The sequence below is a fragment of the Myiozetetes cayanensis genome, unplaced genomic scaffold, assembly GCF_022539395.1.
Source record: "Myiozetetes cayanensis isolate MyiCay16 unplaced genomic scaffold, myiCay2020 scf659, whole genome shotgun sequence".
Classification (NCBI taxonomy): domain Eukaryota; kingdom Metazoa; phylum Chordata; class Aves; order Passeriformes; family Tyrannidae; genus Myiozetetes; species Myiozetetes cayanensis.
The window spans coordinates 1-25,870 of NW_026087919.1; the positions used below are offsets into that span (position 1 = coordinate 1).

The 25,870-nt window shown below is 59.7% G+C and overlaps 2 protein-coding genes across 2 annotated transcripts; both read right to left on the minus strand.

Annotated features, from left to right (window-relative positions):
* Positions 1–2,642: 2,642 nt before the first annotated feature.
* On the minus strand, positions 2,643–8,845 carry LOC126651530 (autophagy-related protein 2 homolog A-like). The gene is made up of 4 exons (XM_050337449.1): positions 8,628–8,845; positions 6,595–6,745; positions 4,005–4,109; positions 2,643–2,683 (listed from the first exon to the last, which is right to left on the minus strand). The coding sequence occupies exons 1-4, from the start codon at positions 8,796–8,798 to the stop codon at positions 2,643–2,645; spliced, it is 468 nt and encodes a 155-aa protein (XP_050193406.1). The 5' UTR covers positions 8,799–8,845.
* Positions 8,846–10,202: 1,357 nt separating this feature from the next.
* On the minus strand, positions 10,203–24,947 carry LOC126651529 (nuclear RNA export factor 1-like; the record flags this gene model as incomplete). The annotated part of the gene is given in 16 exon segments (XM_050337448.1): positions 10,203–10,308; positions 10,394–10,454; positions 12,038–12,075; positions 12,077–12,126; positions 12,129–12,217; positions 14,114–14,189; positions 14,793–14,811; positions 14,813–14,836; positions 15,532–15,647; positions 16,740–16,798; positions 17,718–17,825; positions 18,650–18,705; positions 19,507–19,584; positions 20,366–20,369; positions 23,508–23,617; positions 24,708–24,947. Coding segments are annotated over 16 exon segments (1,167 nt in total), but the record flags the coding sequence as incomplete, so codon positions are not given.
* Between the last annotated feature and the right edge of the window lie 923 nt (positions 24,948–25,870).

Here is a 25,870-nt window from a genome sequence, read left to right on the forward strand (position 1 = left end):
CCAGTTTTTGGGGTGTCCCCCCCAGGTTTTGGGGTGTCCCAGGTTTTGGGGGGACTCACCGGGGGGTCCGAGGGTCCCCAGGAGCCCCCTCAGGAGCCCCAGCAGGGGGGGGGGCAGCAGAAGGTGCAGAGCCCCCACCTTGCCTTCCACCTCCACCTGTAGAGCCCCAAAAATGAGCCCAAAGCACCCCAAAAAATGAGCCCAAAGCACCCCAAAAATGAGCCAAAAACACCCTAAAATGAGCCCCCCCAGCACCCCAAAATGAGCCCAAAGCACCCCAAAAATGAGCCCCCAGTACCCCAAAAATGAGCCCAAAACACCCTAAAATGAGCCCCCCAGCACCCCAAAAACAAGCCCCAATACCCAAAAAATGACCCCCCCAGCACCCCAAAAATGAGTCCTCAATACCCAAAAATGACCCCCAGCACCCAAAAAACGACCACCCAGCACCCCCAAAATGAGCCCCCAGAACCCCTAAAATGAGGCCCCCAGCACCCTAAAAATGAGCCCACCCAGCACCCAAAAAATGAGCCCAAAGCACCCCAAGAATGAACCTCCCAGTACCCAAAAATGAGCCCCAGCACCCCAAAATCTGAGCCCCCAGCACCCAAAAAATGACCCCGCCAGGCCACCACAACACCCCCAAAATGAGCCCCCCCAGTACCCAAAAAATGAACCCACCCAGCACCCCAAAAATGAGCCAAAAATACCCTAAAATGAGCCCCCCCAGCATCCCAAAAATGACCCCCCCAGGCCACCACAACACCCCCAAAATGAGCCCCCAGCACCCAAAAAATGAGCCCACCAAGCACCCCAAAATGAGCCCCCCCAGCACCCCAAAAATGAGCCCAAAGCACCCCAAAAATGACACCCCCGGGCAACCCCAGGCCCCCCAAACACCCCCCAAACCCCCCCAGGACCCCCAAGACCCCTGGAGCCCCCCAGGACCCCTCAGGACCCCCCAAACACCCATAAACCCCTCAGGACCCCCAGGACCCCCCGTGCCCCCCCGTGCCCCCCGTGCCCACAGCGGGTCCGGGCAGGTTCTCGTTCTGCTTCAGCCGCAGCGACAGCTCCGAGGGGCCCGGGATGAGACCCCCAAAATCAGGGGGCCTGGGGGGTCCTGGGAGGCAGAGACACAGAATGAGCCCCCACAACCAGGGGGTCCTGGGAGGGGTCCTGGGGGTGAAAACACGGAATGAGCCCCCAGAGTGAGGGGAGGGGGTCCTGGGGGATAGACATGAATGAGCCCCCAAAATGAGGGGGGTTCTGGGGGTGAAAACAGAATGAGCCCCCAAAACCAGGGGGTCCTGGGGGTGAAAAACAGGAATGAGCCCCCAGAATGAGGGGGTCCTGGGAGGTCCTGGGGGGACAGAGCCCCCAAAATGAGGGGGGGTCCTGGGGGCAGAGACACAGAATGAGCCCCCCGAAATGAGGGGGTCCTGGGGTCCTGGGGTGAAAAACACGGAATGAGCACCCCCAGAATGAGGGGGGTCCTGGGGTCCTGGGGGCAGAGACACAGAATGAGCCCCCAGAATGAGGGGGAGAAGGTCCTGGGGAGGGAGGGAGGGAGAACACAAAATGAACCCCCTCAGAAATGAGGGGGTCTGGGGGGTCACACAGGTAGGGCACAGGTGAGTCCCCCGTGTGTCCTCCCTCAGGTGTCCCCCCAGGTGTCCCCACCCCCTCAGGTGTCCCCCCTTACCTGGGGGCAGCTCCTGCCACAGCACTTTGGGGTCCCACAGACGCAGCCCCTTCAGCAGCACCGCGAGGGGCCCCCTGGGACCCCCCAGTCCTCGTACTCAGCCCTGGGGGACAGATCTGAGACCCCCTCAACTGACCCCCTGACCCCTCCTGACCCCCAAAACACCCCCGGGACCCCCCAGTCCTCGCACTCTGCCCTGGGGAGAGACCTGAGACCCCCTCAACTGACCCCCTGACCCCCCTGACCCCCAAACACCCCTGACTCCCCGGGACCCCCAGTCCTCGTGACTCTGCCCTGGGGGAGACCTGAGACCCCCTCAACTGACCCCCTGACCCCCCAAGCACCCCCTGAGCCCCCTGGGACCCCCCAGTCCTCGTACTCTGCCCTGGGGGAGAGATCTGAGACCCCCTCAACTGAACCCCCTGACCCCCTGACCCCCAGGACCCCCCAGTCCTCGTACTCAGCCCTGGGGTCGCAAGGGTCACACCTGAGACCCCCTCACCTGAGCCCCCAGGACCCCCCAAAACACCCCCTGGACCCCCAGTCCTCGTACTCTGCCCTGGGGGGGGAAAGACCTGAGACCCCCTCAACTGACCCCCTGACCCCAGGACCCCTCAAAGAACCCCCAGGACCCCCAGGACCCTCCCAGCCCCCTCACCTGGGTAGGTGCAGCCCCAGGACCCCCCGACCCCCCCACAACCCCCAGGACCCCCCAGGACCCCAAGGAACCCCTAGGACCCCCCAGGACCCCACCCCCTCACCTGGGCAGGTGGCCCCAAGACCCCAGGACCCCCAGGACCCCCAGGACCCCCAGGACCCCCAAGACCCCCAGGACCCCCAGGACCCCCAAGGAACCCCAAGACCCCCCACCCCCTCACCTGGGCAGGTGCAGCTCGAGGGCCCCCAGGACTCCCCGTGGGGAGGGGCAGCTCCAGCCTCAGCTCCGCCCCTCCAGGACCACCCGGAGCCTCCTCAGCACTGGGGGGGGGAGGGGAGGGTCAGGTACAGCCCCCACCCCACCAAGAGGAGCCCTCCCCTCCTCCCCTCCCCAAACTGAAACCTCCCTTGTCCCCCACCCATTGTCCCCCAAAGCCCCTTCCATTGTCCCCAAAGCCCCCATGACCCCCATGACCCCCAGTGTCCTCAAAGCCCCCCCAAAGCCCCCATGACCCCCATGACCCCCATGTCCCCAAAGCCCCCAGTGTCCCCCAAAGCCCCCTCATGACCCCCCATGACCCCCAATGTCCCCAAAGCCCCCAATGTCCCCAAAGCCCCCCATGTCCCCAAAGCCCCCAGTGTCCCCAAAGCCCCTCATGACCCCCATGACCCCCATGTCCCCAAAGCCCCCCATGTCCCCCATGACCCCATATGACCCCCATGACTCCCCATTGTCCCCAAAGCCCCCAATGTCCCCAATAGTCCCCTCATGACCCCCCATGATCCCCCATTGTCCCCAAAGCCCCATCCCATGTCCCCCATGACCCCAAAGCTCCCCCAGTGTCCAAAGCCCCCCATTGTCCCCCTGTCACCTGACTCGATGGTCAGGGCCCAGCCCCATCCCCATGACCTCCCCATGTCCCCAAAGCTACCCCCATTGTCACCTGACTCCGATGGTCACGGCCAAGCCCCCCCATGTCCCCAAAGCCCTCAGCCCCCATGTCCCCCCATTGTCACCTGACCTCGATGGTCAGGGCCAGCCCCCAGTGTCCCCATAGCCCCAAAGCCCCCCATTGTCCCCAAAGCCCCCAGTGTCCAAAGCCCCCAATGTCCCCAAAGCCCCCATGTCCTCAAAGGCCCCCATGTGCCATGACCCCCATGTCCCCATGAGCCCCCCAGTGTCCCCCAAAGCCCCCCCATGTCCCCAGCTCCCCAATGTCCATTGTCACCTGACTCGATGGTCAGGGCCAGACCCCCAGTGTCCCCATGGCCCCCATTGTCCCCCATGTCCTCATTGTCCTCCCAGCAGTCCCCCAAAGCCCCCCATGTCCCCAAAGCTCCTCCAATGTCCCCATTGTCACCTGACTTCGATGGTCAAGGCCAGCCCTCCCCATGACCCCCAATGTCCCCCAAGCCCTCCCCAAAGCTCCCCCATGTCCCCCAATTGTCACCTGACTCAGTGGTCAAGGCTAGCCCCTCATGACCCAATGTCTAGCCCCAAAGCCCCTGTCCCCCCATTGTCCCTGACTCGATGGTCAGGGCCCCCCCCATTGTCCCCATGTCCCAAAGCCCCCATGTCCCTGAGCCCCCCATGTCCCCAGCCCCCAAAGCCCCCAAAGCCCCCATGTCCCCCCATTGTCACCTGACTCGATGGTCAGGGCCAGCGCCTCCAGCCCCCTCAGGGGGCTCCGGGAGTCCAGCCCTGCCCCCACCCCGGGAGAGAGCCAGGCACGACCCCCCTCCTGCCCTGGGGGACACGGGGGGTCACCAGGGGGACAGCGGGAGGTCATAGGGGGCATGGGGACATTGAGGGGACATTGGGGGGTCACCAGGGTGGGGACAGCGGGGGGGTCATGGGGACATGGGGGGTCACCTGGGGACAGTGGGGGCGCTGGGGAGTGCATGGGGACAATGGGGGTGACCACCGTGGACTGTGCAGGTGACGCTGAGGGGGTCATGGGTGACAATGAGGGGACATTGGGGGCCACTGGGGTGGGGACAGCGCGGGGGCGGGGGGGCAGGGGACATTGGGGGTGCCACCAGGGGTGGGGACAGTGCACCGGGGAGGTGACATTGGAGGGTCATGGGTGACATTGGGTGACAGTGGCAGCAGGGGGGGTCATGGTGCACCATGTGGGAGGTGACATGCCAGCATGGGAGGTGACAGTGCCAGCAGGTGGGGTGACAGTGGGGGGACCGGGGGAGGTGACAGTGGCCAGCCAGGGTGGGGACAGTGCCAGGGGGGCAGGGGCAGTACATTAGGGAGGTCATGGGGACATTGGGAGGTCATGGGGACAACAGGGGGTGACCGAGTGGGAGCAGTGGGAGGCGGGAGGGTCAGTGGGGACATTGGGGGACAGTACCGGGGGGTCACCAGGGGGTGAGGTGACAGCGGGGAGGTGACTGAGTGCCCTCGAGGGGGTGCATGAGGTCACAGGGGAGGGTCAGTGCCAGTAGGGGGGGGACAAGAGGGAGGTGGCAGTGCCACCAGTGAACTGGTAGGTGACACTGAGGAGGTGACGAGGTGACACTGAGGTGACAATGCCACCGGGGAGGGGTGACAGTGTCACCAGGGGGAGGTGACAGTGCTACCGGGGAGTGAGGTGACAATGCCACCAGGGAGGTGACAGTGCCACCAGGGAGGTGACAGTGCCAGCAGGGGGAGGTGACAGTGCGCACCAGGGGAGGTGACAGTGCCACCAGGGGAGGTGACAGGTGACACTGGAGGTGACAGTGCCAGCAGGGGGGAGGTGACAGTGCCACCAGGGGAGGTGACAGTGAAACCGGGGGAGTGACAGGTGCCACAGAGGGAGGTGACAGTGCCACCAGGGAGGTGACAGGTGACACTGGGAGGTGACAGTGCCAGCAGGGGGAGGTGACAGTACACCAGGGGAGGTGACAGTGCCAGCAGGGGAGGTGACAGTGCCAGCAGGGGGAGGTGACAGTGCCACCAGGGGGAGGTGACAGGGGACACTGAGGTGACAGTGCCACCGGGGAAGGTGAGGTGACAGTGCCACCAGGGAGGTGACAGTGCCACCAGGAGGTGACAGTGCCACAGGGGAGGTGACAGTGCCACCGGGGAGGTGACAGTGCCAGCAGGGAGGTGACAGTGCCACCAGGGGAGGTGACAGTGTCACCAGGGAGGTGACAGTGCACACTGAGGTGACAGTGCCAGCAGGGGGAGGTGACAGTGCCACCAGGGGAGGTGACAGTGCCAGCAGGGGAGGTGACAGTGCCACCAGGGGAGGTGACAGTGGACACTGGAGGTGACAGTGCCACCAGGGGAGGTGACAGTGCCACCAGGGGAGGTGACAGTGCCAGCAGGGGAGGTGACAGTGCCAGCAGAGGGGGTGACAGTGCCACCAGGGGAGGTGACAGTGCCAGAGCCAGTCACGGGGGCGCAGCAGCAGCCTCAGCTGCGTCACCTGCAGTGACACTGGGAGGTGACAGTGCCACAGGGAGGTGACAGTGCCACCAGGGGAGGTGACAGTGCCACCAGGAGGAGGTGACAGTGCACACTGGGAGGTGACAGTGCCAGCAGGGGAGGTGACAGTGCCACCAGGGGAGGAGGTGACAGTGCCACTGGGGAGGTGACAGTGCCACCAGGGGAGGTGACAGTGCAAGCAGGGGAGGTGACAGTGCCAGCAGGGGGAGGTGACAGTGCCAGCAGGGGAGGTGACAGTGCCACTGGGGGAGGTGACAGTGCCAGCAGGGGGAGGTGACAGTGCCAGCAGGGGGGGTGACAGTGCCACTGGGAGGTGACAGTGCCACCAAGGGAGGTGACAGGGGACACTGAGGTGACAGTGCCACCAGGGGAGGTGACAGTGCCAGCAGGGGGAGGTGACAGTGCCAGCAGGGGAGGTGACAGTGCCACCAGGGGAGGTGACAGTGCCACCAGGGGAGGTGACAGTGCCACCAGGGGAGGTGACAGTGCCACCAGGGGGTGACAGTGCCAGCGGGGAGGTGACAGTGCCACCAGGGAGGGAGGTGACAGTGCCACCAGGGGGAGGTGACAGGCGACACTGAGGTGACAGTGCCACCAGGGGGGTGGGGTGACAGTGCCACCAGGGGGGTGGGGTGACAGTGCCACCAGGGGGAGGTGACAGTGAAATGGAGGGGGTGACAGTGCCACCAGGGGGGGAGGTGACAGTGCCAGCAGGGGGGAGGTGACAGGGGACACTGGGGGGGTGACAGTGCCAGCAGGGGGGGGAGACAGTGGCAGTGGCACTCACGGGGCCGCAGCAGCAGCCTCAGCTCCGTCACCCGCAGCGTCACCGGCTCCGTGCCCAGCGCGGCCCAGGGGACAGCGACGGTCACGGCCCCCACCCGGCCCTCCAGCAGCTCCAGGGGCGCCCCAGCCCCCAACAGCAGCTCGTCCACAGCCTGGGGGGGGCACGGGGGGGGTCAGGGACCCCCGAAACCACCCCCAAAACACCTCAGGAACACCCCCAAAAACACACCCCAAAGACACACCCAAAAACACACCCAGAACACCCCCAAAACCCACCCAAAAACACACCCAAAACACCCCCAAAACCCACCCAAAAACACCCCCAAAACCACACCCAGAACACCCCCAAAACACCCCCCAAACACCTCAGGAACACCCCCAAAAACATACCAAAAAACATCCCCAAAACCCACCCAAAAACCCACCCAAAACACCCCTGGAACACCCCAGAAACACCTCAGGAACACCCCCAAAAACACACCCAAAAACAACCCCAAAACCCCCCCCAAACACCCCTGGAACACCCCAGAATCACCCCCAAACCATCCCCAAAAATGTCACCAAACCATCCCCAAATCATCCAAAAATCACCCCCAAACCACCCCAAAACTGTCCCCAAAACCGTTCCCAAACCATCCCTAAACTCACCCCAAAACCCTCCTGAAACCACCCCCAAAAATGTCCCCAAACCATCCCCAAAAATGTCCCCAAACCATCCCTAAAACTCACCCCAAACCATCCCCAAAACTGTCCCCAAACCACCCCAGAATCACCCCCAAACCATCCCCAAAAATGTCCCCAAACCATCCCCAAAAATGTCCCCAAACCATCCCCAAAACTGTCCCCAAACCACCCCAGAATCACCCCCAAACCATCCCCAAAAATGTCCCCAAAACCATCCCCAAAAATGTCCCCAAACCATCCCTAAACTCACCCCAAATCCATCCCCAAAACCCTCCCCAAACCATCCCAACAACCGTCCCCAAACCACCCCCAAATCACCCCCAAACCATCCCCAAAATCACCCCCAAACCATCCCCAAAATCACCCCCAAACCACCCCAAAAATGTCCCCAAACCATGCCTAAACTCACCCCAAACCCATCCTCAAAACCCTCCCCAAACCATCCCCAAAACTGCCCCCAAATCACCCCAGAATCACCCCCAAACCACCCCCAAAACCATCCCCTAAAAATGTCCCCAAACCATCCCCAAACTCATCCAAAACTCATCCCTAAACCACCCCAAACCGTCCCCAAAACCATTCCCAAACCATCCTAAACTCACCCCAAAACCCTCCTGAAACCACCCCCAAAACTGTCCCCAAACCATCCCCAAAAATGTCCCCAAACCACCCCCAAAAATGTCCCCAAACCATCCCCAAAAATGTCCCCAAACCATCCCTAAACTCACCCAAAACCCATCCCCAAACCCTCCCCAAACCATCCCCAAATCATCCACAAATCACCCCAAAACTGTCCCCAAAACCATTCCCAAACCATCCCCAAAACCGTTCGCAAACCATCCCCAAAAATCACCCCAAAATCACCCCCAAATCATCCCCAAACGCCCCCGTACCTGAGGCCTCAATCGCAGCCCCCGGAGGGTCCCGGTGCCCCCCAGGTCGATTTTATCCCCCCGAGGGTCCCAGTGCCCCAGGTCGATTTTATCCCCGGAGGGTCCCGGTGTCCCCCAGGTCGATTTTATCCCCCAGGATGGTCCCGGTGCCCCCGTACCTGAGCCTCAATCGCAGCCCCTCGCCGTGGTCCCGGTGCCCCCCAGGTCTCGGTTACCCCCAGGATGGTCCTGGTGCCCCCGTGCACCTGAGCCCTCAATCGCAGCCCCGGAGGGTCCCGGTGCCCTCCCAGGATGGTCCCGGTGCCCCCGGTGCCCCCCGTACCTGAGCCTCAATCGCAGCCCCGCAGGGTCCCGGTGCCCCCAGGTCTCAGGTTACCCCCAGGATGGTCCCGGTGCCCCCCGTACCTGAGCCCTCAATCGGCAGCCCCCAGTGATGGTACCCGGGTGCCCCCCGTACCTGGGCCCTCAATCGCAGCCCCCGCAGGGTCCCGGTGCCCCCCCCCAGGTCGAGGCCGAGCTGCTCGAGCCGCAGCGGCTCCTGCAGGAAGGGCCCGATCCAGCGCTGCAGCGCGTACCGAGCCGCGCGAGCCTTCAGGGCCCCCGGCCACCCCCGCGACCACCGCGACATCCCCGACGACAGACCCGCGACAGTCGCGACACAGCGGGAATGACACCGGGAATCGGCACGACGCACGGATCGGCACCGGAATGACACTGGGAACGACACCGGGATCGGCACCGGGATCGGCACCGGGATCGGGACCTGCAAAGGAAACCAACCGGGATGAGCAACGGACCGGGAGGGTCCGAGGGACCGGGAACACCGGGAGGGACCGGGATAGCACCGGGAGGAACCGGGATAGCAACGGGAGACACCGGGAGGGACCGGGAGGGACCGGGATACATCGGGATACACCGGGAGGGACCGGGATACACCGGGAGGGACCGGGATACATCGGGAGACACCGGGATGGCACCGGGAGGGACCGAGAACACCGGGATAGCACCGGGATACACCGGGACACACCGGGAACACCGGGAGGGACTGGGAGGGACCGGGAACCCCGGGAGACACCGGGACCACCAGGATCGGCACCGGGATAGCACCGGGATAGCACCGGGAGGGACTGGGAGGGACCGGGAACATCGGGAGACAGAGGGGATGAGGGGATAGAGGGGAGACACCGGGATAGCACCGGGATAGCACCGGGATCGACACCGGGATTGGCACCGGGATTGGCACCGGGACACACCGGGATGGGATCGGGACACACCGGGAGGCACCGGGATACACCGGGATCAGCACCGGGAGGGACCGGGATGGCACCGGGACACACCGGGATGGGATCGGGACACACCGGGACACACCGGGATGACACCGGGATACACCGGGATGGGACCGGGATGGGATCGGGACACACCGGGATGGCACCGGGATACGGCGGGATCGGGATGGGAGCGCCGGGATCGGGCTGGGAGCGCCGGGATCGAAGCCACGCGGGATCACCGAGACCCGCCCAGGAATCCACCGGGACCACGAGGGTCGGGATCGCCACCGGGATCGGGACCGGGACCACGAGGGTCGGGATCGCCGGGACCGCACAGGGACCGGGACAGGGATCGGGACAAGGATCAGGACCGGGATCGGGATCAGGATCGGGACCGGGATCAGGACCGGGACCGGGATCGGGCCCCGCCGGCGCCGCCGCCGCTTCCGGGTCCGCCCTCCAATATCCGGCCCCGCCCCTTTCCCGCGCCCTCCCATTGGCTGAGTGACGGCACGTCCCGCCCCAGCCAATGAGCTGCGACTCCCCCTCCCTCCTCAGCCAATGGGCTGCGAGCCCGCCCTCCCGCCTCAGCCAATCCGCCGCAGCCGCTCGCCGTTCGACCAATCAGTGCGCTCCCCGCCCCGGCCGCGTCCGCCATGTTTGTTCCGGGCGGGGCCGCTCTGCCCTCACCGCCCCCCCCCCATTTAAAGGGGCCGCTCCGCGATTGAAAGAATCGATCGATCGATTGATTTATTTACAAAACCGGGGGGGGGGGGATAAAACACCGCGGGAGGAGCCGGAGGGTGGGGGGTCCTGTCCAACGTCCAACGTTCACTTGAGAAACGCAACCTCTGGAATCTTCCCTTCCATCTGCGGAGAGAGGGGAGGGGAGTCAGTGGGGAGGAGGTGGGGAGGACCCCCAAAATGGGGAGGGGGGAGGGGCAGAGACCCCCACCTTGAGCTGGGTGAAAACCTGCCCGGCCTGGCCGTAATCCCAGTCGTTGTCCTGGAGGCACCTGGGGAAAAGGGGGTTGGGGATTTTTTGGGGGTTCTGGGGGTTTGGGGATGGTTTTGGGGGTTTGGGGCTGTTTTGGGGGTTTTGGGGTTGGGGGCTTTGGGGGTTCTGGGGCTTTTGGGGTTGGGGCGCTTTGAGGCGCTGAGGGCTGTTTTGGGGGTTTTGGGGGTCTGGGGCTGGTTTGGGGGTTTGGGGCTGTTTTTGGGGGTTTGGGGGTTTTGAGGCTGTTTTGGGGGTTTGGGGGTTTTGGAGGCTGTTTTGAGGGTTTTGGGGTTTGGGCTGTTTTGGGCTGCTTTGGGGGTTTGGGGGTTTTGGGGGGCTTGGGGCTGTTTGGGGGGTTGGGAGGTTTGGGGCTGGTTTGGAGGCTTTGGGGGCTTTTTGGGGGTTTGGGGCTGTTTTGGGGGTTTTGGGGGTTTGGGGCTGTTTTGGGAGTTTGGAGGCTCATTTGGGGGCCACTCGAGGGCCTGCAGGACAAGGGTTGGGGGATTTTGGGGTCTTTTGGGGTGTTTTGGGGGGGGTTTGGGCTCTTTTCTGGGGCCACTCAAGGATCGGGCCCAACTGCAGGACCAGGGCTGGGGTTGGGGGATTTGAGGTGATTTTTGGGGTATTCTGGGGTATTTCAGTGGGTTTTTGGGGTATTTTGGGGTGTTTTGGACTCACTTCTGGGACCACTCGAGGTTCATGCCCGACTGCAGGACAAGGGCTGGGGCTGGGGAATTTTAGGGGTATTTTTGGGGTATTTTGGGGTATTTTGGACTCACTTCTGGGGCCACTTGGGGTTCATGCCCGACTGCAGGACAAGGGCTGGTTTTGGGGTATTTTGGGGGTATTTTTGGGGTGTTTTTGGGTGTTTCGGACTCACTTCTGGGACCACTTGAGGTTCATGCCCGACTGCAGGACAAGGGCTGGGGCTGGGGTATTTCAGGTGATTTTTGGGGTATTTTTGGGGTATTTTTGGGGTATTTTTGGGGTATTTGAGGTGATTTTTGGGGTATTTCTGACTCACTTCTGGGACCACTCGAGGTTCATGCCCGACTGCAGGACACGGGCTGGGGTTGGGGGATTTGGGGCTGGGTCTGGGGGATTTGGGGCTGGGGCTGGGGGATTTGGGGGTTGTTTTTGGGGTATTTTTGGGGTATTTGAGGTGATTTTTGGGGTGTTTCAGGTTATTTCTGACTCACTTCTGGGACCACTCGAGGTTCATGCCCGACTGCAGGACATGGGCTGGGGTTGGGGGATTTGGGGGTTGTTTTTGGGGTATTTTTGGGGTATTTCAGGGTGTTTTTGGGGTGTTTTGGACTCACTTCTGGGACCACTCGAGGTTCGTGCCCGACTGCAGGACACGGGCTGGGGTTGGGGTATTTGGAGCTGGGGATTTGGGGTTGTTTTGGGGGTATTTTGGGGGTATTTTTGGGGTATTTTGGGGGTGTTTTTGGGGTATTTTGGGGTTTTCTGGACTCACTTCTGGGACCACTCGAGGTTCATGCCTGACTGCAGGACACGGGTTGGGGTTGAGGTGTTTCAGGTGATTTTGGGGGTATTTTTGGGGTGTTTTTGGGGTGTTTTGGGGTGTTTTGGACTCACTTCTGGGACCACTCGAGGTTCATGCCCGACTGCATGGCTGAAGGCCGCCAGCATCTCCTGCTGCTCGGAGCTCAGGGTGGGCACGGGCTGCTCGAGGGGGTGGGGGCGGGCAGGGCGAAGGCTTTGCGTGGCTCCTCGCGGGCCTCCCCCACGAACAGCTCATCATTCACCAGGCACAGCCTGAAAAGGAAACAGGGTTAGGGGCTTCATTCACCAGGCACAGCCTGAAAAGGGGGGAAAAAAGGAGTCAGGGGGCTTGGGGGGATTTGGGGAATTTGAGGGGATTTGGGGGATTTGGGGGGTTGGGAGGCTCGCCTCTGCACACGCACAGCGTCGTCATTCCCAGGCAGGACCTGGATGGGGGAAAAGAGACTGTCCAGGGGGTTTGGAGGCTGGGGTGTGTTTGGGTGGGTTTTGGGGAGTTTGAGGGGGTTTGGGAGGGCTCGCCCTGCACGACTCAGCTCATCATCCACCAGGCCACGAGCCTGGAAGGGGGGAAAACGATTTGGGGGTTTGGGGGGCTGGGGGGATTTGGGGTTTGGGAGGGGCTCGCCCGCACGAACAGCTCACTCGTTCACCAGGCACAGCCTGGGGGAAAAAGTCAGGGGTTTGGGGGTTGGGAGGATTTGAGGGGGTTTGGAGGAATTGGGGGTTTGGGGGATTTGGGGATTTGGGGGGTTTGGGGGTTGAGGGGGATTGGGGGGGAAATGCGGGGGATTGGGGGGAGAAATGGCAAAAAAAACCAGCAGGATTTGAGGGAAAACGGTGGGATTTGGGGGGGAAATGGGATTTGAGGAAAAAAGGGTGGGGATTTGGGGGAAAAATGTTAGGATTTAAGGGAAAAATGGTAGGATTTGAGGAAAAAATGGTGGGATTTGAGGAAAAAATGGTGGGATTTGAGGGGAAAATGGCGGGATTTGAGGGAAAACTGTTGGGATTTGGGGGAAAATGGTGGGGTTTGAGGGAAAAATGTTAGGATTTAAGGGAAAAATGGTGGGATTTGAGGGAAGATAGTGGGATTTGAGGGGAAATGGCGGGATTTGAGGGAAAATGGCGAGATTTTGGGGAAAATGTTGGGATTTGAGGGAAAATGGTGGGATTTGAGGGGAAATGGTGGGATTTGAGGGAAAATGACGGGATTTGAGGGAAAATGGTGGGATTTGAGGGAAAATGGTGGGGTTTGAGGGAAAATGGTGGGGATTTGAGGGAAAATGGTTTGATTTGAGGGAAAAAGGGTGGGGATTTGAGGAAAATGGTGGGATTTGAGGGAAAAAGGGTGGGGATTTGAGGGAAAATGTTGGGATTTGAGGAAAAATGGTGGGATTTTGGGGGGGGAAATGTTGGGATTTGAGGGAAAAAAGGGTGGGGATTTGAGGAAAAATGGCGGGATTTGGGGGAAAAATGGTGGGATTTGAGGGAAAACGGCGGGATTTGAGGGGAAATGGTGGGATTTGGGGGAATGTTGGGATTTGGGGGAAAATGACGGGATTTGGGGGAAAATGTGGAGGATTTGAGGGAAAATGGTGGGGTTTGGGGAAAATGGTGGGGTTTGAGGAAAAAAGGGTGGGGATTTGGGGGAAAATGGTGAGATTTGAGGGAAAACTGTTGGGATTTGAGGGAAAACTGTTGGGATTTGAGGGGAAAATGGTGGGATTTGAGGGAAGATTGCAGGATTTGAGGGAAAAATGTTAGTATTTAAAGGGAAAATGGTTTGATTTGAGTGAAAAATGTTGGAATTTGAGGGAAGATGGAGGAGATTTAAAGGAAAATGGCGGGATTTGAGGGAAAGGGTGGGATTTGAGGGAAAACTGTTGGGATTTGAGAAAAAAAGGGTGGGGATTTGAGGGAAAATGGCGGGATTTGGGGAAAAATGGCGGGATTTGAGGGAAAGGGTGGGATTTGGGGGAAAATGGTGGGATTTGAGGGAAAATGGTGGGATTTGAGGGGAAAACAGTGGGGATTTGAAGGAAAATGACGGGATTTGGGGGAAAACTGTTGGGATTTGAGGGAAAATGGTGGGATTTGGGGGAAAATGTTGGGATTTGGGTGAGGGGTGCCCCCAGCCCCCTGGCTCACCCGCTGTTCCCCGCCGGCACCGCGATGAACATCCGAGTGAAGGCCCGCACGGAATCCCGGGATTTTCCGGGGCCCACTGGGGGAAAACGGGGAGAGAGGGGGAAAATGGGAAAATGGGGGAAAGGAAAGGGGGGTGAGGAGGGGAAAAAGGGGGGAAAAGGGGGAAGAAAGAGGGGAAAAGGGGAGGAAAATGAGAAAAAGGAGGAAAAAAAGAAAAAAAAGACAAAAATGAGGGGAAAAAAAGGTGGAAAAAAAGAAGAAAAAGAGAAAGAAAAAGAGAGAAAAAAGGAAAATAAAAAGGAAAAAAAAGAGGGAAAAAAGGGAGGAATAAAAGGCAGGAAAAAAGAAGAAAAAAGGAGAGAAAGAGAGAAAAAGAAAAAAGAAAAAAAGAGTTAAAAACCAGAAAAAGAAGAAAAGAGAAAAAGTAGGGGAGAGAAAGAGGAAAAGAAAAAGGGGGAAGGAGAAAAAAAGATAAAAATGGGGGAAAGAACGTAATTTTGTTTTTTATTTTTAAAAAGGGGAAAACAGAAAATGAGTAAAAATTGAGAAAAGCGATTTTTTTTTAAAAAGGGGAAAACAGGGAAAAACAAGTAAAAAAGGGAAAAAAAGGGGAAAACAGGGAAAAAGAGTGAAAAATGGCGAAAAAGGAAAAAAAGGGCAAAGGGGGTGGGGGACTCACCTTCCTTGAAGATGCCGTGGCACGGTGAAGCAGAGCAGCGTGTTCTGCGAGACAGGGGGGTCAGGGGATCCCCGAGTTTGGGGGTCTCCCACGTCTGGGGGTACCCCGAACTGGGGAGGTTGTCCCTGTATTTGGGGGAGGGGTCCCTGTATTTAGGGGTTTCCCAAGTTTGGGGGTGTCCCCACATCTGGGGGGTGTCCCTTTTTGGGGGTATCCCTGAATTTGGGGGAGGGGTGTCCTTTTTTGGGGGAGGGTACTTTTTGGGGGGTCCCTTTTGGGTCCTTGAAAGTTGTGCCTTTTTTTTTGAAAGTTGTCCCTTCTTTTTTGGGGGGGGATGTCCCATTTATTTTAGGGAGGGTGTCTCTTTTTTTTTCAGGAGGGATCCCTGTTTTTTTTAAAGTTTCCCTTTTATTTAGGGGGGGTGTCCCTTCTTTTTTTAGGGAGGTGTCCCTTTTTTTTAGTAAGGATGTTCTTTTTTTGGGGGGGGGGAACGTCCCTTCTTTTTTGAAAATTGTCCCTGTTTTTGGGGGGGGGTGTCCTATTTTTTTAGGGGGGGGTGTCCCCTTTTTTTTGAAAGCTGTCCCTTTTTTTTAAGGTGGAAATCCCTTTCTTTAGGGAGAATGTCCCTTTTTTTTGGGGTCTGTCCCTTTTTTTTTTCTGGGGGTTTGTCCCTGAATTTGGGGGGGGGGTCCCTTTATTTGGGGGCCCCCCGGGGGGCTCAGTGAGGACCCCCCCTCACCGTCTGGGCGCAGATGTCGACCACGAAGGAGTTCACGTCGTGCTGGGTCTTGGGCAGCTCGTTCAGAAAAGCCACCACGTTGAGCCTCGTGTGCTTGAGCAGCTTGAAACGCATGGCTGGGGGGAAAAAAACCTCAAAATCAGCCCAAAATCACCCCAAATCCACCCCAAAATCACCCCAAAATCATTGAAACGCATGGCTGGGGGTAAAAAACCTCAAAATCAGCCCAAAATCCACCCCAAAATCACCCCAAAATCATTGAAACGCATGGCTGGGGGTAAAAAAACTCAAAATCAGCCCAAAATCACCCCAAATCCACCCCAAAATCATTGAAACGCATGGCTGGGGGTAAAAAAACTCAAAATCAGCCCAAAATCACCCCAAATCACCCCAAAATCACCACAAAATCAACCCCAAAATCACCCCAAAATCAGCCCGAAAATCCACCCCAAAATCAACCCCAAAATCATTGAAACGCATGGCTGGGGGTGATAAACATCCACCCAAAATCACCCCAAAATCAAACCCCAAAATCACTCCAAAATCAACCCAAATCCACCCCAAAATCAACCCCAAAATCAGCCCCAAATCACCCCAAATCCACCCCAAAATCCACCCCAAAATCAGCCCCAAAATCCACCCAAAATCAGCCCCAAAATCAGCCCCAAAATCACCCCAAAATCAGCCCCAAATCCACCCCAAAATCCGCCCAAATCCAACCCAAATCATTGAAACGCATGGCTGGGGATGATAAACATCCAAATCACCCCAAAATCAACCCAAATCCACCCCAAAATCCACCCCAAATCCACCCCAAAATCCCCCCAAAATCAGCCCCAAATCCACCCCAAATCCACCCCAAAATCACCCCAAATCCACCCCAAATCCACCCCAAAATCAACTCCAAATCCACCCCAAAATCCACCCTAAATCCACCTCAAAATTCACCCCAAAATCAACCCTAAATCCACCTCAAAATCAACCCCAAATACACCCCAAAATCACCCCAAATCCACCCCAAAATCACCCCAGATCCACCCCAAAATCAACCCCAAATACACCCCAAAATCCATCCAAAATCAGCCCCAAAATCAATCCAAAATCCAATCCAAAATCACCCCAAATCCACCCCAAAATCCCCCCAAAATCCCCCCAAAATCAACACAAAATCCCCCCTCAAAATCCTCCCAAATTCCCGGGGGTCTCACTGGGGTCTTTCAGCTTCTTCACGTTCCGGCTGTCCTTGAAATACTCGTTGAGGCTGTTCCTGGGAAAGGGGGAAAAACGGGGGAAAAAGTGGGAAAAGGGGGGTAAAAGTGGGAAAAGAGAGGTAAAAATGGGAGGGAAAGGGGAGAAAAAGTGGGGAAAAAATGGGGGGAAAAGGAGGAGAAAAAGGGGGAAAAAGGAGAGTAAAAGAGGGGAAAAAGGAGGAGAAAAAGGGGGAAAAATGAGGGGAAAAAGGGGGAAAAAAAAGGAGAGAAAAAGGAGATGAAAAACAGGGGGGAAAAGGGTGGGGAACTTTGGGGGTCCTGTCCAGGGGGTCTCTGGGGTACTGGGGGTTCTGGGAGCCCAAAGGGATGCTGAGGGGTTTTGGGGGGTCCCTGGAGTTTTTGGGGGTACCTGAGAGGGTTTTGGGGGCCGAAGGGATGCTGAGGGGGTTTGGGGGGTCCCTGGGGGTCTCTGGGGTACCTGGGGGGGTTCTGGGGGCGAAGAGGATGCTGAGGGGTTTGGGGGGTCCCTGAGGGGTTTTGGGGTACCTGGGATTTGTGGGGTCTCTCTGAGGGTTTTTGGGGTACCTGGGGGGTTCTGGGGCCGAAGGAATGCTGAGGGGTTTGGGGGGTTGGGGGGTTTTGGGGTACCTGAGGGGTTTGGGGCCTGAAGGGGATGCTGAGGGAACAGGAGGCCCGAGGAGGGTTTTAGGGGTGTGTTTGGGGGTCCCTGTGGTACCTGGGGGTTTTGGGGCCCAAAGGGATGCTGAGGGAACAGGAGGCCCAGGGGGTTTGGGGAGTTTTGGGGTACCTGGGGGGTTTTGGGGCCTGAAGGGGATGCTGAGGAACAGGAGGCCCAGGGGGTTTGGGGGGTTCCTGTGGGTTTGGGGGTCCTGTGGGTTTTGGGGTACCTGGGGGTTCTGGGGCCCAAAGGGGATGCTGAGGGGGTTTAGGGGGTTTTGGGGGGTTTTGGGGTACCTGGGGGGGTTTTGGGGCCCAAAAGGGATGCTGAGGGAACAGGAGGCCCCGTCGTGGTACGCGTCCAGCAGCCCCTGCCGGTCACTGGAGTCGTACACGGAGTAATACCTGGGGGGGACAGGAAAAAAAAGGCATTTCCCCCTTTTTCCCCCCTTTTCTGTGTTTTTCCCTGGTTTTTCTTCCTTTTTCGCTGTTTTTTTGCCCCTTTCTCCCCTCTCTGTCCACGTTGCTTCCTTCTCTTTATTCCTCCTTTTCCCCTCCCCATTTTTCCACGTTGTTTTTCCTCCTTTTCCCCCCCATTTTTCCCCCTTGTTTCCCCTTTTCCCCCATTTCTCCACCTTGTTTTTCCCTTTTTCCCCCCATTTTCCCACATTATTTTCCCCTCCTTTATCCCCCCCTTTTTCCACAGTATTTTCCCCCCCTTTTTCCCCTTTTCCTCCCCCTTTTTTCCCCATTTTCCCCTCCTTTCCCCCATTTTTCCACGTTATTTCCCCTTTTTTCCCCATTTTCCCCTCCTTTTTCCCCCCATTTTCCCACATTATTTTCCCCCTTTTTTCCCCATTTTCCCCTCCTTTCCCCCCCCCATTTTTCCACGTTATTTCCCCCTTTTTTTCCCCATTTTCCCCTCCTTTTTCCCCCCATTTTCCCACATTATTTTCCCCCTTTTTTCCCCATTTTCCCCTCCTTTCCCCCCCATTTTTCCACGTTATTTCCCCCTTTTTTTCCCCATTTTCCCCTCCTTTTTCCCCCCACTTTCCCACATTATTTTCCCCCTTTTTTCCCCTCCTTTTTCCCCCCCATTTTTCCACGTTATTTCCCCCTTTTTTTCCCCATTTTCCCCCCATTTTCCCAGATTGTTTTCCCCTATTTTCCCCCATTATTTTCCCCTTTTTCCCCCCTTTTCCCCCATTTTTCCCCCCAGAAGGACTCACTGCTGCAGGAATCTCAGCACCAGCCCCTTCAGGTCGTCTGAGCCGAAATAACTGCCCTGAAATTTGGGGAGGGGGACACGGATGGGACCCCCTCAACGTGGAAACCCCCAGCACACGGGGGTCCCAAAAAGGGGGGAAGGGACCCAAAAATGGGGGAAAGGACCCCAAAAAATGGGGGAGGGGTCCCAGAAAAGGGGGGGGTCCCAAAAAATGGGGGAGGGGTCTCAGAAAGAGGGGGGGTCCCAAAAAGAGGGAAAGGGTCCCAGAGAAGGGGGTCCCAAAGGGGGAGGAGTCCCTAAAAAGGGGGAGGGGTCCCAGAAAATGGGGGAGGGGTCCCAGGAAAGGGGGAGAGGGGTCCCAGAAATGGGGAGGGGTCCCAAAAATGGGGAGGGGTCCCAGGAAGGGGGAGGGGTCCCAAGAAAGGGGGAGGGTCCCAGGAAAGGGGAAAGGGTCCCAAAAAGGGGAGAGGTCCCAGGAAGGGGAGGGGTCCCAAGAAAGGGGGAGGGTCCCAGGAAAGGGGAAAGGGTCCCAAAAAGGGGGAGAGGTCCCAGGAAGGGGAGGGGTCCCAGGAAAGGGGAGGGTCCCAGAAATGGGGGATGGGTCCCAAAAAGGGGGGAGAGGTCCCAAAAGGGGGAGGAGTCCCTAAAAGGTGGGGAGGGGTCCCAAAAAGGGGAGAGGTCCCAAAAGGGGGAGGAGTCCCTAAAAGGTGGGGGAGGGGTCCCAAAAAGGGGAGGGTCCCAGGAAGGGGAGAGGGTCCCAAAAAGAGATGAGGGTCCCAGGAAGGGGAGAGGGGTCCCAAAAATGGGGAGGGGTCCCAAAAAAGGGAGGGTCCCAAAAAAGGGGGGAGGGGTCCCCACCTTGCAGGGCGGGAGCGTCGTGGGGGCCTCGACGCCGAAGGCGATGGGGGAGCTCAGTGCCGTCCTGGGGGTTGGGGGCTTGGGGTGAAATCATCCCCACCCCCAAAAGCACACCTGGGGACCCCCAAACCCCCCTAAAAACCTTTGTGTCCCCCTCTCCTCCCAACTCCCCCACAGAGCCCCCCAAACCCTCAGGTCCCTCTCAGCCCTCTCCAAACCCCTCCCCAAAACACCCCTGGGGTGCCTCTCAGAGTCCCCCACCACCCCAACCCCTCAGGATCCCCCAGCCCCCAAACCCTCAGGGTCCCCCTCAAACCCTCCCCAAAATCCCCTGGAAGCCCCTAAGTCACTGAACCCCCTCAGACCCCCAAAACTCCCCAGGCCCCTCAGACTCAGCCTCCAAACCCTCCTCAAAAGCCCCTAGAGCCCTGGCCCCTCCTCAAAGCCCCTCCAGAGCCCCCAAAATCCTCAAGATCCTCCCAGCACCCCCCAAACCCCTTGGGATCCTCCCCAGCCCCCCAAACCCTCCCCAAAAACCCCTGGGGTGCCTCAAGCTCCTCTCCCACCCAAACCCCTCAGGATCCACTTCAGAGCCCCCAAACCCCTCAGGACCTCCCAGCCCCCTAAACCCTCAGGACCCCCCAGCCTCCCTAAACCCCTCAGGACCCCTCCAAAGCTCCCCCAGAGCCCCCTCAAACCCCCTAAGACCCTCAGCCTCCCAAACCCCTGGGATCCTCCCAAAGCCCCCCATCCCCCAAACCCCTCAGGACCCCCAAACCCCTCAAGACTCCCCAAACCCCCAAGCACTTCCCGCCCCTCCCACTCACGAGCCTCAGCAGTTTTGGGAATCTCTCCTGACGGAGCTGGGGGGAGGGGGAGGGGTCACAGTGGGTGGGGGTCGAGCAGCCCCCCAGGACCACGCCCTGCCCTCCCCCAAAAAAAACCCTTTCTGAGTTCTCCCCACCCCTCCCCACACCCTGGGGGTTGGGGACTACAAGGGGGTTGGGGACACTCTGGGGGGTTGGGGACACCCTGGGGGGTTGGGGACACAAAGGGGGTTGGGGACACCTGGGGGTTGGGGACACAAAGGGGGTTGGGGACACAAAGGGGGTTGGGGACACAAAGGGGGTTAGGGGACACCCTGGGGGTTGGGGACACCCTGGGGGTTGGGGACACCCTGGGGGTTAGGGGACACAAAGGGGTGGGGACACAAAAGGGGTTGGGGACACAAAGGGGGGTTGGGGACACAAAGGGGGGTGGGGACACTTTGGGGGTTGGGGACACCCTGGGGGTTGGGGACACTTTGGGGGTTGGGGACACCCTGGGGGTTGGGGACACCCTGGGGGTTGGGGACACCCTGGGGGTTGGGGACACAAAGGGGGTTGGGGACACAAAGGGGGTTAGGGACACAAAGGGGGTTAGGGACACCCTGGGGGTTGGGGACACAAAGGGGGGTTGGGGACACAAAGGGAGGTTGGGGACACAAAGGGGGTTGGGGACACTCTGGGGGTTGGGGACACAAAGGGGGTTGGAGGACACAAAGGGGGTTGGGGACACAAAGGGGTTAGGGACACTCTGGGGGGTTGGGGACACAAAGGGGGTTGGGGACACCCTGGGGGGTTGGGGACACAAAGGGGGTTGGGGACACAAAGGGGGTTTGGGGACACCCTGGGGGGTTGGGGACACAAAGGGGGGTTAGGGGACACAAAGGGGGTTGGGGACACAAAGGGGGTTGGGGACACAAAGGGGGTTGGGGGACACTTTGGGGGTTGGGGACACAAAGGGGGTTGGGGACACCCTGGGGGTTGGGGACACAAAGGGGGTTGGGGACACAAAGGGGGTTAGGGGACACTAAGGGGGTTTAGGGGACACCCTGGGGGTTGGGGACACAAAGGGGTTGGGGACACAAAGGGGGTTGGGGACACCCTGGGGGTTGGGGACACAAGGGGGTTCAGGACACCCCAGGGGTTTGGGGACACCCTGGGGGTTGGGGACACAAAGGGGTTAGGGACACTTTGGGGGTTGGGGACACAAAGGGGGTTGGGGACACAAAGGGGGTTAGGGGACACCCTGGGGGTTGGGGACACTTTGGGGTTGAGGACACTTTGGGGGTTGGGGACACAAAGGGGTTAGGGACACAAAGGGGTTGGGGACACAAAGGGGGTTAGGGACAATCTGGGGGTTGGGGACACCCTGGGGGTTGGGGACACCCTGGGGGTTGGGGACACTCTGGGGAGCTAGGGACACTTTGGGGGTTAGGGGACACCCTGGGGGTTTAGGGGACACTCTGGGGGTTTGGGGACCCCCCCAGGGGTTTGGGGACTGTCCCATACCTGATGTAGGTGGCCTGGTCCCGGAAGGAGTCACACAGGGGTTTAGGGGGACACACACGGGGGTTTGGGGACAGGTTGGGGACACACAGGGGGTTTGGGGACACAGGGGGTTTGGTGACCCCCCCAGGGATTTGGGGACCCCCCCAGGGATTTGGGGACCCCCCCAGGGGTTTGGGGACACTCTGAGGACTGTCCCATACCTGATGTAGGTGGCCTGGTCCCAGAAGGAGTCACACAGGGGTTTGGGGGACACACACATGGGGGTTTGGGGACAGGTTGGGGACACTTCCAGGGGTTTGGGGACACCCTGGGAGTTTGGGGGTGTCCCATACCTGATGTAGGTGGCCTGGTCCCGGAAGGAGTCACACAGGGGTTTGGGGGACACACAGTGGGGGTTTGGGGACAGGTTTGGGACACAAAGGGGTTTGGGGACCCCAGGGGTTTGGGGACACTCTGGGGGGGTTGGGGACTGTCCCATACCTGATGTAGGTGGCCTGGTCCCGGAAGGAGTCACACAGGGGGTTTGGGGGGACACACACATGGGGGGGTTTGGGGACACTCCCAGGGATTTGGGGACCCCCCCAGGGGTTTGGGGACCCCCCCAGGGATTTGGGGACACTCTGGGGGGTTTGGGGGGTGTCCCATACCTGATGTAGGTGGCCTGGTCCCGGAAGGAGTCACAGAGGGGGTTTGGGGGCACACACACATGGGGGGGTTTGGGGACACTCCCAGGGGTTTGGGGACACAGGGGGTTTGGGGACACCCTGGGGTTTGGGGACCCCAGGGTTTGGGGACTGTCCCATACCTGATGTAGGTGGCCTGGTCCCGGAAGGAGTCACACAGGGGTTTGGGGGCACACACATGGGGGGTTTGGGGACAGGTTGGGGGACACACAGGGGTTTGGTGACACCCTGGGGGTTTAGGGATACTCTGGGGGTTTGGGGACCCCCAGGATTTGGTGACCCCAGGGGTTTGGGGACCTCTGAGGACTGTCCCATACCTGATGTAGGTGGCCTGGTCCCAGAAGAGAGTCACAGAGGGGTTTGGGGCGCACACAAGCGGGGGTTGGGGACACAGGGGGTTCGGTGACCCCCAGGGTTTAGTGACTCCAGGGGTTTGGTGACCCCAGGGATTTGGGGACACTCTGGGGGTTTGGGGGTGTCCATACCTGATGTAGGTGGCCTGGTCCCGGAAGGAGTCACACAGGGGTTTGGGGGACACACACATGGGGGTTTGGGGACAGGTTGGGGACACTTCAGGGTTTGGGGACACCCTGGGGGTTTAGGGGACACTCTGGGGGTTGGGGACTGTCCCATACCTGATGTAGGTGGCCTGGTCCCGGAAGGAGTCACACAGGGGTTTGGGGGACACACATGGGGGTTTGGGGACACTCCCAGGGATTTGGGACCCCAGGGTTTGGGGACCCCAGGGATTAGGGGACACTCTGGGGGGTTTGGGGGGTGTCCCATACCTGATGTAGGTGGCCTGGTCCCGGAAGGAGTCACACAGGGGGTTTGGGGGCACACACAGGGGGGAGTTTGGGGACACAAAGGGGGGGTTTGGGGACAGGTTGGGGACACTCTGGGGGGTTTGGTGACCCCCCCAGGGGTTTGGTGACCCCCCCAGGGATTTGAGGACCCCCCCAGGGGTTTGGGGGGTGTCCCATACCTGATGTAGGTGGCCTGGTCCCGGAAGGAGTCACAGAGGGGGTTCCCATCCAGCCAAAGCTCCTCCAGTTTGAGCCCCTTCACCTTGTCCAGCTCCCGCTCCGACTTCAGCTGGGAGACAGGGGCACAGGGGAGTCAGGGGGTCAGGGGGCAGGGGGTCAGGGGGCACAGGGGGCACAGGGGAGGTCAAGGGGCATGGGGGTATGAGGGGTCAGGAGAGATCAGAGGGTCAGGGGGTCAGGAGGGCACAGGGGGTCAGGGGAGTCAAATGGGATTAGGGAGGGTCGGGAGTCAGGAGGGCACAGGGGGCACAGGGGGTCAGGAGAGATCAGAGGGTCAGGGGGTTCAGGGGTGTTCAGAGGTCAAATGGGGTTAGGGAGGGTCAGGGAGTCAGGGGTCAGAGGGGCCATGAGGGGAACAAGAGGGGGTACAGGGGGATCGGAGGGGACAGGGGGCACAGGGGGTTCAGGGGAGATCAGAGGGGTCAGGAGGGCACGGGGGTTCAGGAGGGCACAGGAAGGGTCAGAGGGGTCAGGAGGGGGACAGGGGGTCAGAGGAGTCAGGGGGCACAGGGGGTCAGGAGGGGCACAGGGGGTACAGAGAGGTCAGGGGGTCAGGAGGTCAAGGGGGCACAGGGGGTCAGGGAGGTCAAGGGGGTTCAGGGGGTCAGGGAGGGTCAGGAGGTCACAGGGGGTCAGGGAGCACAGGGGGATCAGAGAGGTCAGGGGACACAGTGGGGTCAAGGGGCACAGGGGGTATCAGAGGGGTCAGGGAAGGTCAGGGGAGCAGGGGGCACAGGGGTTCAGGGGGGCACAGGGGGAGTCAAGGGGGCACAGGGGAGGTCAAGGGGCACAGAGGAGTCAGGGGGGTCAGGGGTTGGGGGGTTCAGGGGGCACAGGGGGTCAAGGGGGCACAGGGGGTCAGGGGGACTCAGGGGGCACAGGAGAGACGGGGGTCAGGGAGGTATGGAGAGGTCTGGGGGTCTCGAGGGGGGCACAGGGAAGCTTTGGAGGGGGTCTGGAGGGGGTGGGGGTCTCGGGGGCACAGGGAAGCTTTGGGGAGGGTCTGGGGGTCAGGGGAGCACAGGGAAGCTTTGGGGGGTCTGGAGGGGTGGGGGTTTCGGAGGGGCACAGGGGAGCTCTGGGGGGTCTCAGGGGGATCTGGGGGTCAGGGAGCTCTGGGGGTCTCAGGGGGTCTTCACCTCGTTTCGGGACAGGTCGAGCACTTTGAGCCCGGGGGCTTTGAGGGCCAGGTCGGCCAAATCGTCCAGGCGGTACAGCTTGTTACTGCCCAGGGTGAGGGACTGCAACTGAGGGGAAAAATGGGGAAAAAATGGGCAAAAATGGGCAAAAATGGGGGTCCTGTTACTGCCCAGGGTGAGGGACTGCAACTGAGGGGAAAATGGGGTAAAAATGGGCAAAAATGGGGGTCTGGGGGGTCCCTGTTACTGCCCAGGGTGAGGGACTGCAGCTGGGGAAAAATGGGGTAAAAATGGGCAAAAATGGGCAAAAATGGGGGTCTGGGGGTCCCTGTTACTGCCCAGGGTCAGGGACTGCAGCTGGGGGGGAAAATGGGGCAAAAATGGGCAAAAATGGGGGTCCCTGTTACTGCCCAGGGTCAGGGACTGCAGCTGGGGGGGAAATGGGGCAAAAATGGGTAAAAATGGGGGTCTGGGGGGTCCCTGTTACTGCCCAGGGTCAGGGACTGCAGCTGGGGGGAAAATGGGGCAAAAATGGGCAAAAATGGGGGTCTGGGGAGTCCCTGTTACTGCCCAGGGTCAGAGACTGCAGCTGGGGGGGAAAATGGGGCAAAAATGGGCAAAAATGGGGGTCCCTGTTACTGCCCAGGGTCAGGGACTGGAGCTGGGGAAAAATGGGGTAAAAATGGGCAAAAATGGGCAAAAATGGGGGTCCTGTTACTGCCCAGGGTGAGGGACTGGAGCTGGGGAAAAATGGGGTAAAAATGGGCAAAAATGGGCAAAAATGGGGGTCCCTGTTACTGCCCAGGGTCAGGGACTGCAACTGAGGGGAAAAATGGGGAAAAAATGGGCAAAAATGGGGGTCCCTGTTACTGCTCAGGGTCAGGGACTGCAACTGAGGGGAAAAATGGGGGAAAAATGGGTAAAAATGGGCAAAAATGGGCAAAACTGGGGGTCCCTGTTACTGCCCAGGGTCAGGGACTGCAACTGGGGAGAAAATGGGGCAAAAATGGGCAAAAATGGGCAAAAATGGGCAAAACTGGGGGTCTGGGGGGTCCCTGTTACTGCCCAGGGTGAGAGACTGCAGCTGGGGAAAAATGGGGCAAAAATGGGGGAAAATGGGCAAAAATGGGGGTCTGGGGGGTCCCTGTTACTGCCAGGGTGAA

Bases quoted from the DNA above. Each gene is read 5' to 3' on its own strand.
- LOC126651530 (XM_050337449.1), bottom strand. From the start codon at position 8,798: ATGTCGCGGTGGTCGCGGGGGTGGCCGGGGGCCCTGAAGGCTCGCGCG. The intron at 6,746-8,627 runs GTACGGGGGGCA...TGCCCCCCCCAG, and splicing joins GGCTGCGATTGAGGGCCCAG to GCTGTGGACGAGCTGCTGTT. The intron at 4,110-6,594 runs GTGAGTGCCACT...CGTGTCCCCCAG, and splicing joins GAGGCTGCTGCTGCGGCCCC to GGCAGGAGGGGGGTCGTGCC.